Source organism: Arachis ipaensis, chromosome B03, assembly GCF_000816755.2.
Source record: "Arachis ipaensis cultivar K30076 chromosome B03, Araip1.1, whole genome shotgun sequence".
Classification (NCBI taxonomy): Eukaryota; Viridiplantae; Streptophyta; class Magnoliopsida; order Fabales; family Fabaceae; genus Arachis; species Arachis ipaensis.
The window spans coordinates 13,396,105-13,415,466 of record NC_029787.2 but is presented as its reverse complement, the minus strand read 5'-3'; the positions used below and the strand labels follow the sequence as shown (position 1 = coordinate 13,415,466).

The window sequence follows — 19,362 nt, the reverse complement described above, 5'->3', positions numbered from 1 at the left end:
TCGGTCACCTTATAATAACCTTTTCCTAAGACCTCGCTGAGTCCTTTCCAGCCTTTCCAGTTGGCAGCGAGTTTTCCTTCCCCCGACTTGTTGACTCCTATGTCGTTTCTGATTAAGACTAGATCGCTTAATGTGAAACTTCTTCGAATGACTTTCTTGTTGTATCTGGTAGCCATCCTTTGCTTCAGCGCTGCTTCTCTTATCTGGGCTTGTTCTCGGACTTCGGGGAGCAACTCTAGCTCCTCTTTGTGCCCCTGTATGTTTCCGATTTCATCATGGAGAATCACCCTTGGGCTTTGCTCACTGATTTCTACTGGTATCATAGCTTCTACCCCATAGACAAGTCGGAAGGGCGTTTCTCCAGTGGCAGATTGTGGCGTTGTCCGATAAGCCCACAACACTTGTGGGAGTTCTTCTGTCCAGGTTCCCTTTGCTTCTTGTAGTCTTTTCTTCAGCCCTGCCAGTATGACTTTGTTGGCTGCCTCAGGTTGTCCATTGGCTTGTGGATGTTCCACCGAGGTGAACTGGTGTTTGATTTTCATACTGGCCACCAGGCTTCTGAAGGTAGAGTCGGTGAACTGGGTTCCATTATCTGTAGTGATGGAATAAGGGATCCCATACCTTGTGATGATATTTTTGTAGAGGAACCTCTGACTTCTTTGGGCTGTGATGGTAGCCAGTGGTTCTGCTTCTATCCATTTTATGAAGTAGTCTATTCCCACGATCAAATATTTAACTTGTCCTGGCGCTTGGGGAAAGGGGCCTAACAAATCCATTCCCCACTTTGCGAAGGGCCATGGAGAAGTTATACTGATGAGCTCCTCGGGGGGAGCCACGTGGAAGTTTGCATGCATTTGGCATGGTTGACATTTCTTCACAAATTCTGTGGCATCTTTCTGCAAGGTCGGCCAGTAGATTCCAGCTTGGATTACTTTTCTGGCTAGCGACCTGGCTCCAAGATGATTTCCGCAGATCCCGTTATGGACCTCTTCTAATACCTCCGTGGTTCTCGAGGTCGGTACGCACTTTAACAATGGTGTTGATATTCCCCTTCTATAGAGAATATTTTTCACCAGAGTGTAGTGTTGTGCTTCCCTCCGGATTTTCTTAGCCTCTTTTTCCTCCTTGGGGAGGATGTCGTATTTCATATATTCGACCAAGGGGTTCATCCATCCGAGGTTTAGTCCGGTTACCTCAAGGACCACTTGCGTTTCCTCCATTTTTACCACAGAGGGTTCCTGGAGAGTTTCCTGGATCAGGCTTCTGTTATTCCCTCCTGGCTTGGTACTTGCTAACTTGGATAGGGCGTCTGCTATGCTATTTAGATCCCGAGTTATATGTCTGACCTCGGTTTTCGCAAAGCGCCCAAGATGTTCCAGGGTTTTTTCCAAGTACCTCTTCATGTTTGGGTCTTTTGCCTGATATTCTCCACTTATCTGGGAGGTCACCACTTGGGAGTCGCTATATATCATCACTTTTGTAGCACCGACTTCTTCTGCCAGCTTCAACCCGGCAATCAGGGCTTCATATTCTGCCTGATTATTTGAAGCTGGGAATTCAAATTTGAGGGAAACCTCTATTTGGGTTTCCCTTTCGTCCACTAATATTATGCCTGCACCGCTTCCTGTTTTATTTGAGGATCCGTCTACATAGAGTTCCCATGCAGTTGGCTTATTCTCTTGATCTCCTGCATACTCTGCTATGAAGTCGGTAAGGCATTGGGCTTTAATTGCCATCCGAGTTTCGTACCTCAAGTCGAACTCGGAGAGCTCTATTGCCCATTGAACCATTCTCCCTGCGACATCCGTCTTTTGGAGGATTTGCTTCATGGGTTGGTTCGTGTGGACTCTTATTGTATGAGCTTGAAAGTAAGGCCGTAGCCTTCGTGAGGCTACCACTAAGGAGTAGGCAAACTTCTCTAGTTTGTGGTACCTTAGTTCGGGGCCTTGTAGAACTTTGCTGATGAAATACACTGGATGCTGACCGACCTCGTCTTCTCTTATCAGGGCCGACGCGACAGCCTTGTCTGCTACAGATAAGTATAGGACGAGGTCTTCTCCAACTACAGGTCGGGTCAGAACCGGAGGTTGACTCAAGAATCTCTTGAACTCCTGGAACGCCTCTTCGCATTCAGGAGTCCACTCGAACTGACATCCCTTTCTCAATAAGGAGAATAGTGGAAGGGATTTTAGTGCTGATCCTGCCAAGAATCTGGAGAGGGCTGCAAGTTGGCCATTTAGCTGCTAGACCTCTCTTAAGCAAGTCAGGGTCTTCATTTCCAGGATAGCTTTACACTTATCGGGATTTGCCTCAATCCCTCTCTGTGTTAGCATAAAACCCAGAAATTTTCCAGCTTCTACCTCGAAGGCACACTTTGCAGGATTTAGTCTCATCCCGTGTGACCTTATGATGTCAAAGACTTGCGAGAGGTCTGTCAAGAGGTCGATTTCTCCCTTAGTTTTTACTAGCATGTCGTCAACGTAGACTTCCATTAAGCTTCCAAGGTGAGAAGCGAACACCTTATTCATCAGCCTCTGATATGTAGCCCCTGCATTTTTCAATCCAAATGGCATGACCACATAACAGAAATTAGCTCTGGGCGTGATGAATGATGTTTTCTCCTGGTCGGGCTCATACATCGGGATTTGGTTATAACCCGAGTAGGCATCCATGAACGATAAGTATTGATATCCCGAGCTAGAGTCTACTAGGGTATCAATATTTGGTAGTGGATAAGGGTCCTTAGGACATGCCTTATTTAAATCGGTGTAGTCGACACACATTCTCTATTTGCCATTTTGCTTTTTGACTAGCACTACATTGGCTAGCCATGTTGGATATTTAACTTCTCTGATGAAGCCGGCTTCTAAGAGTGCCTGTACTTGTTCTTCTACTACTAGGGCTCGTCCCGGGCCGAGCTTGCGTCTTCTTTGTTGTACAGGTCGGGACCCTGGGTATACCGAGAGCTTGTGGGACATGAGCTTGGGGTTTATCCCGGGCATGTCGGAGGCTTTCCAAGCAAAGAGGTCGGAATTGTCTCTTAGGAGTTTAGTCAACCCTTGTTTTAGGGTTTCCCTTAGGTTGGCTCCTATGTTGGTATTTTTCCCTTCCTCTTGACCGACCTGTATTTCTTCGGTTTTTCCTCCCGACTGTGGTCGCAGCTCTTCTCTAGCCTTTGTACCGCCGAGCTCTATGGTGTGAACTTCTTTGCCTTTTCCCCCTAGGTTCAGGCTTTCATTGTAGCATTTCCTTGCCAATTTCTGATCTCCCTTCACCGTTGCTATTCCCGCTGAGGTCGGGAATTTCATGCAAAGGTGGGGAGTGGACACCACTGCTCCGAGTCGATTAAGGGTGGCTCTGCCGATTAAAGCATTGTATGCTGACCCTACGTCGATGACTATAAAGTCTATACTCAGAGTTTTGGATTTTTCTCCTTTTCCAAAGGTAGTGTGTAGGGGTAGAAATCCTAGTGGTCTTTTTGGTGTGTCGCCTAGTCCGTACAAGGTGTCGGGGTAGGCTCTTAATTCTTTCTCATCCAACCCTAGTTTGTCAAAAGTGGGCTTGAAAAGGATGTCCGCTGAGCTTCCTTGGTCTACTAGGGTTCTGTGGAGATGGGCATTTGCCAGGATCATGGTTATTACCACTGGATCGTCGTGTCCAGGAATTATTCCTTGCCCATCCTCTTTTGTGAATGAAATGGTAGGGAGGTCAGATGATTCTCCTCCGACCTGGTAGACTCGTTTGAGATGCCTTTTGCGAGAGGATTTGGTGAGTCCCCCTCCCGCGAACCCTCCTGAGATCATATGGATATGTCTCTCCGGAGTATGCGGTGGTGGGTCTCTTCTGTCCACATCGTCCCGCTTTCTTTTCCCATGACTGTCCGACATTTCTATGAGATATCTGTCAAGCCGACCTTCTCTAGCCAGCTTTTCTATCACATTTTTGAGGTCGTAACAGTCATTTGTCGAGTGACCATATATTTTATGGTACTCACAGTAGTCGCTGCGACTCCCCCCTTTCTTATTTTTAATGGGCCTGGGAGGTGGCAGCCTTTCAGTATTGCAAATCTCTCTGTATACATCCACTATAGAAACCTTTAGAGGAGTATAAGAGTGATATTTTCTTGGTCTATCGAGACCGAGCTCTTCCTTCTTCTTGGGTTCCCTCTCCCTCTCTTTTGTTGAGGGGAGATGCCCAGGTCGCCAACTCGAATCTCTCAGTCTAGCATTTTCCTCCATGTTGATGTACTTTTCAGCTCTTTCCTGTACATCACTTAAGGAGGTGGGGTGTCTTTTAGATATGGACTGTGAGAAGGGACCTTCTCTAAGCCCATTGACTAACCCCATTATGACTACCTCGGTGGGCAGGTCTTGGATTTCTAGACATGCTTTGTTGAACCTTTCCATATAGGCTCGTAGGGATTCTCTGACCTCCTGTTTTATTCCCAGGAGACTTGGCGCATGTTTTACTTTGTCCTTCTGGATGGAGAACCTCATCAGGAACTTCCTTGAGAGGTCTTCAAAACTGGTGACCGACCTCGGGGGGAGGCTATCGAACCACTTCATCGCTGCTTTCGATAAGGTGGTCGGGAAAACTTTGCAGCGCGTCGCATCAGAAGCATCAGCCAGATACATTCGACTTTTAAAGTTGCTTAAATGATGCTTCGGATCTGTGGTTCCGTCATAGAGGTCCATATCGGGGCTTTTAAAGTTTCTTGGAACTTTTGCCCTCATTATGTCCTCACTAAAAGGATCCTCCCCTCCTGGGGGCGACTCTTCTCTATCGTCACGGGAGTTCCGACCTTTTGAGGGAGGATTCTAACTTTAAGAGTTTTTTCTCTAACTCTTTTCGTCGATCCATCTCCTCTCTTAGGTGCTTTTCTATCTCCCTTTGTCGCTCCCGTTCCTGTTCTAGCTGTTCCAAGCGACTTTGGTGGACATGGACTAATCCCATGAGTTCAGTTGCGTGGGACTGTCCGTCCTTCTCCGATTCGCGCCCTTCTGAGGAATTTACCTTCAGAGTTTTGACTCCGGAGGTACCCTCTCTGTGTTGATCGTTGGTTCCCTGGTGGAGGGTTAGGTCCACGTCATTATTTCTGGTGTCCAGATTTTCTTGTTCGGAATCTGTCTCCACATGACCCTCCTCAGGGGATCTGTCCGCCATTACTGGTTAATCTCTCGGGTCCCCGACAACGGCACCAATGTCACGATGGGTAACCGGAGATTGTTGGGCTGGACTTTCTGGGTTGGCCCAATCATCTGAGGAAGGAAGCCTTCAAGCGGGTCAGCGTCTTGGGGCCTCCGTCCGACTTGTGAGTGTGAACGAATGGGGGTGGTAGCTGCAAAGACACTCCGATGCCTAAGTCAGTAAGAGTGTGAGCAGATCTATAGAGTATTGGGACTTAGAGATACCTGAGAGGTGTCAGTGTATTTATAGTGGTGAACCAATAACCACCGTTGAAGTAGTGCCACTTTTTTAGGGTGTTAACCATCCCTGTATCTCGGGGAGGTTAGGATATGACTCTTGGAAGTGGTTAGAGAGATTCTATGGACAGTTACTCACTCAAGCGAATGTTTATCTGCCAGCTAACTCTCGTCCCCGACTTCTTCAGGGTAAGTCGTGGCAAGAACCGACTTCGCAGGAGGAAGGTCGGTGCTAGGTGAGGCTCAATCCTTCAGATTGGGTCTTTTATTTGTACCTGGGCCTTATCGTTGGGCTAGGGTATGAACAATACCCTTCTTTATATTATATATAAATTATAATATACCAATGTATTTAAATTATTTTTTTAATAAAAAAATATCCAAATTATATTTCAAAATTTTAATGTGTTATCTTCGTTAACAATAATATTTTTTTGAATTCATTCTTTTCTATTATCTTTTAATGTCATAAATAAAAATATATATTATTCTTTTTAAAAATATATAAATAAATAATCTTGTAAGAGAATAATAAAAACTACTCATACTTTACATCATTAATCTCCTTAAGCATATTTAAAAAAAGTTTCACTAAATTGAATTTACAAAATAAAATATTATCAAAAGTGGGTAGCATTTCTTTTCAAGTACGTGCGACCAAAAATCATATACAATTTTTATAGACATATAACAAAACGCCAAAAAAGTAATAACCAAAAGAACTCCTAGAGAGTACTATTTTATCACCAGATAACACTTTTTAAAAGGGTATTACTTCGTGGTCAGCGTCATCGCCTACTTCCAAAAAATCAATTCTACATAGCTTGAGCCATCTGTACTCATCTACTTCAAAAAAATAAAGTTTCTCCGAGTCAAAAATATTAACACATGATCGATAGCTACTTGTACTAAGCAGTGTACTTGTTGTTCCCAAACATTTTCAAGTATTATGATTCCTGCACGAGCATATACAACAAAGACAAATTAATTCAAAGATCAGAGTTGATCATGATAATCTATTTTATCGATGTCTTTCTATTTAAACAACCAATCAATCTCAAAGTATATATACATAACGTGATTTCCTACCATGGTTAACATAAATAAAACAAAAAATGATATCTTCTTTAAATACATCAAGATATACCCATAGTATATGGCACTCAGAAACACATAATCAATTAATGAAAGCAATAACCTGAAATTAATCAGAAATTAAATGCGTATGAAAGTTATACCTCTAATGGTTAATGTTTTATGGAAGTACCATATCTCCTAAGCGAACACCAGTAGCTGTCATGAAATGAAAAAGAGCATCCAATCGCATTTCAGGTGGGATCCCAAAAATTTGGCGCTTTTTCTGCTCATTTTCACAAAAAAACTAATAACACTGCATTCGAGCTGAGCCAATCAGACCCAATTCAGTCAACATATTCCATACATCTGATTCGCTATAAAGGCGAGGCCTACTTTGTTGCATAATAGCTAACCCTTTTTCAACAATTGCAACTTGTCTTTCAATTAACGACATTTGTTTTTCGACAACCGAAACTTGTCTCTCAGCCACAGAAGCTTGTCTCTCAGCTGATTCAACCTGCCTCTGAGCTACGTCATGTAGCTTGCTAGATAGATAACTACCCTCTTTGACAGCATCGGCCATGGTAGTAATTTCCAAAGCAACTTTCTCATATTGTGCCTCCAAAAAATCATTCATAGGAGACTTACGCTCTATTCCTCTTGATGTTGAAGTCCCACCTAATTGATTTGGTTGACTATGAAGAGCACTTGGTGAATCTAAATTAGCAGAAAACGTTGGGGTATCATGTCCCATATTAACATCTATGTCAGAAAATCCAATGTTTTCAAACGAGTCATTCAAATCAATGTGATCTCTATCAAGTTGTTGAATTCTTTCTCGTGAAGTAGTAGCCCCTTTACCAGTAGCTCTATCAGCTACGAACAACTCCTTCAAAGTATCATAATGCTTAATTTGCATTTTCTTCCATTTTTCTGCATGTGGTTTCTCCTGCATAAAGAAATGTTAAAGTTATTGTAACTAACTTGGTCATATGTATAAGTAATAAAAAAGTATAAGATACCTTAATAAAGTCTTGCCACTCTTCTTCTTCAGCTTCAAACTTTCTAGTAACAGGATTCCATGCAAATCCACTTAAATGATGAAATAAGTCATATGTCTCAGCAAAATGAACTTTCAATGTCTTCATTCTATTCTTAATGTGGTTCTTTGTTATGTGTGGGCCTATTGCTAAGCTCAAAGTCTTCACAACATTAACATATGCTTTAATTGTTTACGAGCCATCGTGTCTATTACCTTTCAATGCTTCTTCTGCTAATACATTCAGCAGAACTTCATTCATCTCATCAGACCATCTTAAGTTGTCTTTAGAAAATTGATTAGCTTCTGTTGTTTTATTTTCTTTATTTGGCATTACTTAACCTGTAAAAAAATCCCTCAAAAAAATCTAATTAAACAATTTTGACTGTAAAATACAGATATTTACATATTCATATAAAGGAAACATATAATCACATAATCACTTATAAAGTTTGATACACATTCCACATTTCAGCTGCAATATTATCTCGTAGCATTGCTGCATATCTATATTCCTCATCACGTTGTTGATTTGATTGTGATCTATCTATGTTGCGTTCTTGTAGCAATTCTTGGTCAACCGCCTCAATTATAGATTGATCAATATCGACACCCATTAAAAAGTTATGCAATATACAACATGCTAAAAAAATGTCTCTCATAGTTTCAAACGAATAATAAGGTTCAGTGTCACCAGTTATAATTGGGAATCTTTTCTTTAGAACTCTGAAACATCTTTCGATGACATTTCGTAATGAAGAATGGCAATGGTTGAATAGTTCTTTCGGATTTTGGGACTCACGTACTGAATACTCTTTTAGGTGATACCGAACACCTCTATATGGTGTAAGTACCCCATGCTTTAGCATAAATCCAGCATCGCCTAGATAAAATTTTCTTACAACAGTTGTATACACAAATTAAAGTACTGTCTCTATGAATTTGAATTTATGTAGACAATTTTATAAATTACACTATTATAGACCTTTGGGAATTTGATATTTTTGTTATCCATCTATGAAAATATAATGTTTAAAATGGATAGATCGATAGTAAAAGTAAACAGAAAGTAACATATCTTGTTACATTCTAACAATTCATTTGTTGAAGAAAAAAAAAACGAAACTAAATGCCGAGAAAATATGGTTTCACCTTACGCAATATAAACATACCTTGTTATGAGACACTTATCTCCAACGCCTAAATGGCAAACTCAATGCCAAAGCTCTCTGTCATAAATAATAAACATACACTGTAAGGCACATGGCATATTAATTAATGCATTAATTTATCACCAAAATTAAGTGGACTTAGCTACCAACAACACTTAATAATTTAGACGGTAAAAAATAAGTTAACCAACACAGGATTTAGTATAATTTCTAAAAGAATGGGTTCAAGATACGTAGAACAAACGCTTTGTAAGTGCACCAATGAAATAAGCACATTATTTTGCTTAGCTATTTAGAAATTAGTAACAACTAAACCATGGACAATTAATAACACATTATATCCAGAGACAAGTAAGAAAAGCCATTTAATTTAAAGAACTTTTGTATAATTTGAATTTCATCATAAAAAGAAAGATAGACTAAAATACTCATGATGACATTCAAAAAAAATTTAAGGTTTCAACATGTATGTGCTATGTTCTATGTCCATTAATTTTCTTTAAATTTTATCAAAGATCCTAAAGAGAGGAATGTCCAAATATTTTATACCTATAGTAATGGTCGTTTTTTTCATATTATTTTAATACAAAAATTAAAATAAAATAATCATAGCAACTGAAGATAAGATCTAACCAGTTGAAAAAATGAACATACTTTCACACAATAAATATTTTTCGTATTAAATTTTTAACCTTTAATTATTTACCCTATAATTCATTAATTATTTCATTTGTCTTGTTTCAATTTAAAAATTCTTAACCTAAAACAAAACTAAAAACTCAAATAATAAATAGCAATTTACAAACAATTTCTAAAGATAAAGAATGATATGTACTCCCATGTAGGTACTCTTAAGTTAGTACCTTCTCTTTGAACCTTTGAACTTGAACTTGAAACTGAAAGCGATCTGATTCAAAAAAAAAAAAATCCTAACAAAACATAAGCATTCTGTAAACAAAGTTTTTCACTTCCAATTTAACCACTTTAACTCTTAGCTAATTCTTTTTTTTTTCACTGTTTGGTTAAAAGAAGTGACCTTTTTTCCTTTGTTATTACAATTTTTTGGCTCTTTCATGATGGGGGATTTGGGATTGGGTGTGTTCAATTTTAATCATGTTTTATGCTTTTGGGTCATCAAAAAAATTTTTAGTTTATGATTTTTTTTACCATTTAGGAAGCTTTGGACTTTTGAATAAACTATAACTATAATATTGATTTAGCTAATCACTACACTTGGTTGCAAATGAAGCAGTAATGAAGAAATCAAATCAAAATTAAAAAGAGGAGAAGAAATAAAAAATAAAATTACGAAATCAAACATGCAGAAATCAATAAAGAAAATAGTTCACAATATCATATATATTAATTCAACTTTTGAATATAGCAACAATACCCAAACGGGGATCACCAACACACACAAGCCAAACACTAGGTAGCAGGTACCCTCTACTGTCGAACTCTATGGAGTATTCAGATTTCACAGGTTGAACCCTAGCAAGCAAGCATGCACAAAACGGTGGATTTGAGGAACAATAATAAGAAACCAAAGCAAGAGGATCTCAGTTGAAAAAAAAAAAGAGCACATACTATGTGCATGATTATATTATTTTTCCAGTTTGTTTTTGGAAAAAGTACAAAATCGAACGAAAAAGAACTCACCTTTAGCTTGAATTTGCAAGGATGAAGAGGAGAAGGAGCTGTCACGACGATGACGAAACTACCGTGGCTTGTGGACAACGAAAATGAAGCTGCGGTAGCACTGTCGAGCACAACGATGAAGATGTACTGGAGAAGAGAAGTCTCTCCAAGTTTCAGAGACAGATAGCTTACATTAGGAATTTTTCTTCAATGTTAACAGCATGGGTAAATTTGTCATTTTACTTTCATTGTAGAGTTGTCATTAGTTTTCTTCGCAACTTTGGAAGGAAAAGTTGAATGTGGGTCCCACGCCACTATTTTCCCTTTCCTTTCGATTTCTATTCACATCCAAACAATGAAAAATGAAGTTTTCTGTCCATTTTTCTTCATTACATTTTCTTTCTTTCTGTTTTCTATTGAACCAAACAGTGTGTAATTATTTATTGACTAAAAAAATACACCTTAAAATACCATTTTGGACTTCTATTAGAAATATGGTTAAAGAGCACATGTACATTATTTATTTGTTATAATACATATTTTTTTACTGATATAGTAATACATAAATATACATAAAATACATATTTTTAATATTTTCTCTCAAATCAAAGACATCGAAACATGATCCACAAAACACATATTTTGACACTTTCATTTTTAAATATTTTTATAAATTGTCAGTTTTATCTTAATTCTAACCTCATTTTTTTCGATTTTTTTTATCTTTTTTTACTATTGTCCTCTTCCTTCATCATTGCTCCCTCTAATCGCTAGATCATCCTCCCCTTGTCCCACTCTTTGTTCCGCACTTCTTTCCTCTGTTCTATGTTTTTGTATATGTCAACTCGTTTTTCTACTCTCTTTTGTTTGTAACGTCAGTTTGCGACTAGGGCTGGCAATGGGTAGGTAGAGTACTAGAGTAGGGTTTGGACTCTACCCTAACCCTACCCGCAGGTTGAAAATTTTATTAAAATTCTACCTTATCCTACCCGCGGGTTGAGAATCTCTCAACCCTAACCCTACCCGCACCCTAAAATTCAAAATCCTACCCTACCCTACCCTACCCTACCTGCAGAAATATCAAATTTTTTTCAAAGTAAATATAAAATTCAATCATTTTAAATTTTATACATTTTAATAACATAAAAAATAAAAAACTAATGCTTTAAATTATTAAATTAACTAGCTAGTTTAGTAGTTGTTCACTTATTGTAAGTCATTACATAAGAGAGGTTGTGGGTTCAACTCTCACTTCCTTCATTATATACCTAATTTTTATAAAATATATGTTATATATAAGGTGCGAATAGGGTAGGGTAGGGAGTACACCCTAAACCACCCCTACCCTACCCTACCCGCAAGCATACCCGTATCAACCTCCCCACACTTAAACACTGGCATGTCCTCATGCTAAACTCAAGAGAAGCTATAAAGGAGTGAAGAGGAATGGTAGAATGTATGAAATGCAACCTATCTATATGAATGCAACTATATGCAAAATGTTTCTACCTACTTGGTTAAAAGTAAATCAAATTCTCCAAGAATATACATAAATCAGATTTCACTAATTCAAATTATACAATAAAAGACAAGTAAACTTGTAAGAAGATAGCTCATGAAAGCAGGGAACATAGAATCAAGCATTGAACCCTTACTGGTAGTGTATATCACTCTAATCTCTCAAGTGTCTAGGGTTAATCACTCTACTCTTCTCTAGTCATGCTTTTTAAAACTTTGTTCTTCATCTAACCAATCAACAATATTTAATGTATCAATGCAAACATCATGAGGTCTTTTCAAGGTTGTAATGGGGCTAAGGTAAGGGTAAGGGTATATATATGGCTAAGTGAGATATAAATTGAATCTTTGACTAACCTAAGCTCTCACCTAACATACATACACTCTATATATTCTAATTCATACCTAGCTACCCAAAATTCCCACTTTTGCATCACATACTCATGTATCAACTTTTCTTTTTAATTTATCACATGTGCATTGATCTTTCATTATTAAGCTTAGCATTAGGGTAATTTTGTCCCCTTATTTATTTACTTATTTATTGAATATTTTTTTGGATTTTTTTTAACATGAAAATAAACATAGCTTATCAATGCACATGGATTTTTAATTTTTTTATAGTTTCACATGAGTAGGTATCCAAATTCCTAATATTTTATCAAAGTAAAAACATAACACATTCCCTTATTCACCCATTTTCCCACAGTTTTCCCACACTTAATTGTTACACAATCCCTATCTTAAGCTAACCAAAGATTCAATTGGGATATTTAATTATTTTTCTGCTTAAGGCTAGTGATGTGGTTATAGAAAAGAATAAATGGAGATAAAAGGCTCAAGGTGGCTAACAAAGGTGATGTAAAAGGTAGGCTTATTTGGGATAAGTGAGCTAATAACAAGTAATGGCCTCAATCATATGCAAGCATGTAAATACACTAAATATTGGATATATAGACTGAAACAAAGCAAAGATTGCAATCATAGAGAAGAAAACACACAAGAATAAAATATTTATGGTTAACTAATGTAATCATGTAATTAATCTCAAAATCTCACAGGTTGTGTGTTCTTAGCTTTTTAAACTATGTTCCAAATACAACTTCAAACAAGTTTATCACAAATTTTTCAATTTTTAAATTAGTGAAATACTATAAAAATTTCTTGAAAAAGAAAATATTACTTCAACCAAGTAGTGACTAAATGCATAAAATCAAATGCAAATGCAACAATAAACAAACAAAGAAAATAGAGTATTAGTGTTGAAAAGAATGTAACTAACCCCTGGAAGTCGGTATCGACCTCCCCACACTTAAGGATTGCACCGTCCTCGGTGCATGCTAAGATGTACAAGTGGACGGGCTACTCCAACTGATGCCTTTCTCTATAGATTGTGCAGATTGACTTGCCTATCTCCCCATGTAAACGTCTTCCGATTCCCTTCCGGGTGGCCATCCTGAAAGAAAAAGGAAAGAAGAGTAACCCAGAAATAAAGATAAGAAAATAAATGAAGTATGGGTGGGTTGATGCCAAATGATAAGGGTCTCAATTACATGGTAGCTACAACATGCAAGTGAAAAAACAGTAGAAGTACATGGCAAATCAAGAGTGCAAAAATTTGCAACAATGGGGAAGAGAGTGCAAGACAATATAAATTAATGTCAATGCAAAATTAATACAAATATCATAAAAGATTAGCATTGACTTAAATAATATTACCCAACAGTGTAAAACAAGTCATTGAGCACCAAAATAATACCTGAAAAGACACAACAGTTGAATATGAACAAGTGACACCAATGAAAAAATAATAGATTTAGAAAAGAAAAGAAAAATATGCACAAAATTAAAATGCAATGAATGAAATATGTAAATAAATTAAGTAAAATAGAATGAAGGTAAAAAAGAATGAGAAGTGAAAGAATAAAGTAAGAAAGAAAGAAGAAAAAAGAAAAGATAGAAGAGATTAGGATTAGAAAAGAAAAGACAAGATAATTGGCGCTGATCTGGATAAGTTGTGCGGCGCAGGCGACGCGGACGCGTGAGTGACGCGGTCGCGTGGTGCGCGATAAGGTCAGGTGACGTGGACGCGTGGGTCACGCGATCGCGTGACCTGATTTGTGCGATTGGCGCGAGTGCAGCCTCGCGTTCGCGCAACTCTCTGTTCGAAACTCTTTTTGCCAAATTTTTGGGTGACGCGGTCGCGTGGTTGACGCGATCACGTGGATGGCCATTTTTAGAAAACGACGCGGCCGCGTGGGAAACGCGTTCGCGTGGTAGGGCTTGTGCTTCTAGCATGGTTTCAACCCCATTCCAGCCCAACATACTGCCATACACCCCTTTACGTCGATTTTATAGAGCCACGCGTTTGCGTGGGTGACGCGGACGCGTGGGGAAGCTATTCTTCAAATGACGCGGCCGCATTGGCGACGCGGTCGCGTGGGCATATTGTGCCTAAGGCATGCCTCCAGCCACGCTCTCGCGTGACTCTCTGTTCACTTTTCTTTTCTTCCTAATGCACTTGTGACGCGGACACGTCAGCGACGCTTGCGCGTCGCGTGCTTTTTTTTTTAATGCAGAATGCAGTATGCAGATGTTATGAATAATTCCAGGTTTAATGAAATAAAATAAAATTCAAAAACAAACAAAACTAAATAAAATTATAGTTGAAAAAGGAACGATCATACTATGGTGGGTTGTCTCCCACCAAGCACTTTTAGTTAAAGTCCTTAAGTTGGACATTTGGTGAGTTCCTTGTCATGGCAGCTTGTGCTTGAACTCATCCTGAAACTTTCACCAATGCTTGGACTTTCAATAAGCTCTATCAATACCAAGTAGATTCCTCAAGCTTTGATGGAGTTCTTCACAAGATTTGAGCTCCCAAAGTTGATCCTCATATATTCCCGGATCCCAAATCTTGTTTCTACACCCGTCTTCAAGTTGATCATCATTGTTCCAGCCGGGTGGCAAGCAATTTAAATTCTTACTGAAGCGTCCAAACAACTTCCTAGACCCATTTAATTGAGCTTTACACCAACCCTTGCATTGACAACTCCAACCACTAACCATCTTCCTCTTACTCTTAATGCCACAAAGAGCTCTAAGTTGACCATCCGTCTCCAGTAGCCCATATTCAAGTGGATTAGAAAGCTAAGGGATATGAATTTTACCCACTTGAATGTTGTGAAGGATGATGGCAACTTAGGGGGAGGTATTTCTAACGAATTTGCAAGCTCCACTCCCTTGTGCTCTTCTCTGACAACTTCCACCTCTTTGCAAGTTTCTTCAATATCAACCTCTTTCTCTTGGTAGCTTTCTTCCAATTCAATCTCTTCTTCATTGCTCACCAAAGGCATGGGAGGCTGTGCTTCTTCTTCTATAATATCCATCTCTTGACCAACCTCTTCCAAGTCTTCAACTATGATATGCCTTGGAGGTTGTACACCCTCCTCGACATCAAATACAACCGTCTTGGAAGGAAGCTCTATGTCTTGACTTTTCCATGGAGGTTCAGCATCTTCCAAGTCTTCAACCACTTCTTCCTCTGCAACTATTATGGCTTCCTCCACTTGTTTCAATACAAAGCCATGTTCCTCATTGTCCACCGAAATTTCCAGTGTCTCCTTCATGCTACACTCTTCTTTTGATTCTCCACATGTAACCATGGGAGTACTTTGAGTGCTCAGATGTCGGAAAGCTATTATATTTACTACCTCAGTTAAGGCAGTAGTGAGTTCCAGTATACTCCTTTGCATCTTCGCTTCCCCTTAAAGAAGACCACGAAGTTTGTCATCCATTGGAGATTGGGGTGGATATGAGGGTTCATTATTTTGGAGAAAGGGTTCATAATAAGAAGGTGGTTCTTCTTGATAAGGATATGGAGATGGTGAATATTGAGGTGGTGGTTCTGGGTGTGGTTCATATGGTGGTTGGTGTGGTGGATATAGGTTAGGGTCATATGGTGGTGTTTGGTGGTAAGGGACTTGTGAGTATGGTGGTTCAAAGTTGTGTTGAGGAGATAGTTCATAAGCATACGGCGGGGCTTGTTGGTAACTACAAGGGGGTCCACCATAGTCATCATCTTGGTATGCATCACAGAATGGTTGTTGGTTATAGTGTATTGGAGGGGGTTGTTGCCAAGAGGGTTGATCAAATTCTTGTGGCTCATTCCATCTTTGATTGTTCCAACCTTGATGCCTGTTCTCATTGTAATTTCTATTCCTTGCAACAGCATTGGGACCAAACTCAAAGCGATGGGGGTGAGAACTCATAATAGCAAATAAAAATTAAAAACGAAAATAAAAATAAATTTAAATTAAAAGGTTACTGAAATTTAAATTTTAAATTTTGAATTTTAAATTTTTTATTTTGAATTTTGAATTTTAAAATTTGAAATTTGAATTTTGTAAAAGTCAACAATATAAGATAAAGTTTTGAAAAAGATTTAAATTTTGAAAAGGTTTGATTTTTTAAAATTTTAAATTTGAATTTTGAAATTTGAATTTTAGAATTTAAATATTGAATTTTGAAATTTGATTTTTGAAATAAGATAAGATAAGATTTTAAAAAAAATATGATTTTTGAAAAAGATTTGAATTTTGAAATTTAAAACTAAGATAAGATAAGATAAAAATTTTAAAATAAAAATCTGAATTTTTTTTATGCAAATTTCGAAAATTCAATTAAAATAAATAGAAAATATATTTTTTTAAATTTAATGATGAAAGAGAAAAACAATAAAATGACACCAAACTTAGAATTTTTTTAGATCAAAGCAAAGAAAATAACTAAGAACAACTTGAAAATCAAGATGAACACCAAGAACAAATTTTTGAAAAAATTTTTAATAACTAAATAAAAATCAATAACCTCTTAATTTATGAAAAAGCAAAAATAAAAACAAAAATAAAAACAAATAAACAAGCAAGAAGCAAATATTTACAATAACCAATAATAAGGCACGCATTTGCAATTCCCCGGCAACGGTGCCATTTTGAAGAACGAAACTCTCGCGCGATCTAGAATTTTCGCAAATAAACTCCCGTTGTAAGTATAGCTTCTAGACCGGCAAGAATTCCTTTCTTACAAAAGTTTTGGTTGTCACAAGTAACAAACCCCTTTAAAATTGATAACCGAAGTATTTAAACCTCGGGTCGTCTTCTCAAGAAACTGCAGGGAGGTGTTCTTATTATTGGTTATGAGTCTTGTAGATTGGGGATTTTGAAAGTAAGAAACAAGTAATTTAAATGGCAAGTAAAATAAATAAATAACTATAAAATTAACTCTTGGCAAGGTATAAGAACTGGAAGTCCTATCCTAGTTATCCTTAACAATTGTGATGAGAATTGAATTTTTCTCCCACTTTGTTAACCTCTAACTATGAAGGTAAGTTAAGTGGATGAATTGATTTGAATCCGAAAATCCTAGTCTTTCCTTGGGAAAGGCTAGAGTTATTGGAACTCGATTTAATTCTTGAAGAATTCCAACTTTCAGTCAACACCTCGAGTTTGATAACTCTAGCGTCACCAATTATTTAACCAAAGCCAAAAGGAAAAATTCTAAATTAAATTGAAGACGTCATAAATAGAATAAAGCAATCATAAATCTGAAACACATCAAATTACGTTTAAACATAAATTCAAATCTAACATGAAAAAGTTCATAAATTAAATTGGAAAAATAAATAAAAGGAACATTGAACCTGATAAAAAGAAACAATCCTCAAAGTAAGAGAAATCTTAATCCTAAATCCTAAGAGAGAGGAGAGAACCTCTCTCTCTCTAAAACTACATCTACTCCTAAAATTATGAATGAATGAGTATGTATTGTTGTCTCATGAATGGATGCATTCTCCTACTTTATAGCCTATAATATTTGTTTTCTGGGCCGAGAATTGGGTCAGAAACAGCCCAGAATTCGCTGGTTGCGAATTCAAACACGCTGATTTTTCGTTACTGCGACGCGTCCGCGTGGAGCACGCATTCGCGTTGCCTATCGTCAAGGCAACTATGGCATATTATATATCAAATCAAAGCCTCGGACGTTAGCTTTCCAACGCAACTGGAACCGCATCATTTGGATCTCTATAGCTCAAGTTATGACCGTTTTAGTGCGAGAGGGTCAGGCTGACAGCTTTGCAGTTCCTTCAACTTCTTGTATTCCTTCCACTTTTGCATGCTTTCTTTCCATCCTCTAAGCAATTCCTGCACTGTAATCTCTGAAAACACTTAACACACATATCAAAGCATCGAATGGTGATAAGAGGGAATTAATTTTTGGTAATTAAAAGGCTCGGGAAGCAAGTTTTCAATTACAGAATAAAATTAGGAAGGAAAATATAAAACCATGCAAATAGTATGAATAAGTGGGTAAAAACTTGATAAAAACCACTCAAATTAGCACAAGATAAACCATAAAATAGTGGTTTATCAACCGTACCCTACCTTACCCGCAGCGGGTCGGGTAGCCTACCCTACCGGATTGGGTACCTGTGGGAGGGTATGAATTGCCAGCCCTATTTGCGACGCTATTAATGATATCCTCTATTTTGTAGATTTGCTCCATCTCTTCATTTTTCTTTTCTCGTCGTCTTTATATTTTATTTATTTTGATATTTTTTCAAAAATATGTTGTATATATGTATGAATGAAATATATATTGTTGGATAAAATATTTTATGTATTAATGAAATATATATTGTTGGATAAAATGTATTTTTTGTTCTTTAACATTTGCAGTTTTCTTCAAAAATACTATTGATATTTAATTTTATTCAATTTTGTCTATAACGTTTTTATTCTTTCAAATTTTTTCCTAACATTTTTTATCTGCATCAAAACTACTCCTGGACTTTTCAATTTTGCCCTAATGTTTTAGATGGAATTAACATTTAGGAATAATTTTGAAATAAATTAAAAATGTTAGAGATAAAATTGAATAAAATTAAAGTTAGAAGTATTTTTTAAGAAGAGTAAAGTATCGTTTTTGTCCCCAACGTTTGAGGTAAGTTTCAAAGTTGTCCCTAACGTTTAAATCGTTATATTTAAGTCCCTAACGTTTCAAAATTGGCTCAATGTTGTCCTGCCGTTAGGGAACTGTTAACAAAATTGACGGCGAGACAAATTGAAACGATTTTGAAACGTTAGGGACTTAAATAGGACGAAAATGTTGGGGACAAAATTGATACATAGAAATAAATTTTAATTTTATCCTTCAATAATATCATTTTTTATGGTACATAGTTATTCATTCATTTTTTAATCACATCTAAATAAATTACACTTAATCACATTACTTTCATTCTAAATAAATTTATTTTTTTATAATTTTATTCTTAAAACTTTTTACTCATCATGAAATGTTTGTAAAATGACTAGAATCACATTACTTTATTGTATATGTATCATTTTTTCCCCACAAGTTTATGTACTAGTCATTCTACAAACATTTTATGATGAGTAAAAATTTTTAAGAGTAAAATTATAAAAAAATAAAT

General features: G+C 37.1%; 1 protein-coding gene across 5 annotated transcripts; it reads right to left on the bottom strand.

The window, feature by feature from the left end:
- Nucleotides 6,065-10,548, bottom strand: LOC107634190. 5 transcript variants are annotated; one of them, XR_002358851.1, is made up of 6 exons: nucleotides 10,371-10,548; nucleotides 9,575-9,618; nucleotides 8,712-8,768; nucleotides 7,523-7,881; nucleotides 6,662-7,449; nucleotides 6,065-6,379 (listed from the first exon to the last, which is right to left on the bottom strand). XR_002358851.1 is itself a non-coding variant. In XM_021118208.1 (4 exons), exons 3-4 carry the CDS (start codon nucleotides 7,646-7,648, stop codon nucleotides 6,805-6,807), a joined length of 771 nt encoding a protein of 256 aa, XP_020973867.1. In that variant the 5' UTR covers nucleotides 7,649-8,768; nucleotides 9,575-9,618; nucleotides 10,371-10,548; the 3' UTR covers nucleotides 6,397-6,804. The 5 variants fall into 5 exon arrangements, 1 of the variants encoding a protein (XP_020973867.1); XR_002358850.1 differs by having other exon boundaries at nucleotides 7,523-8,768; XR_002358853.1 differs by lacking the exon at nucleotides 9,575-9,618.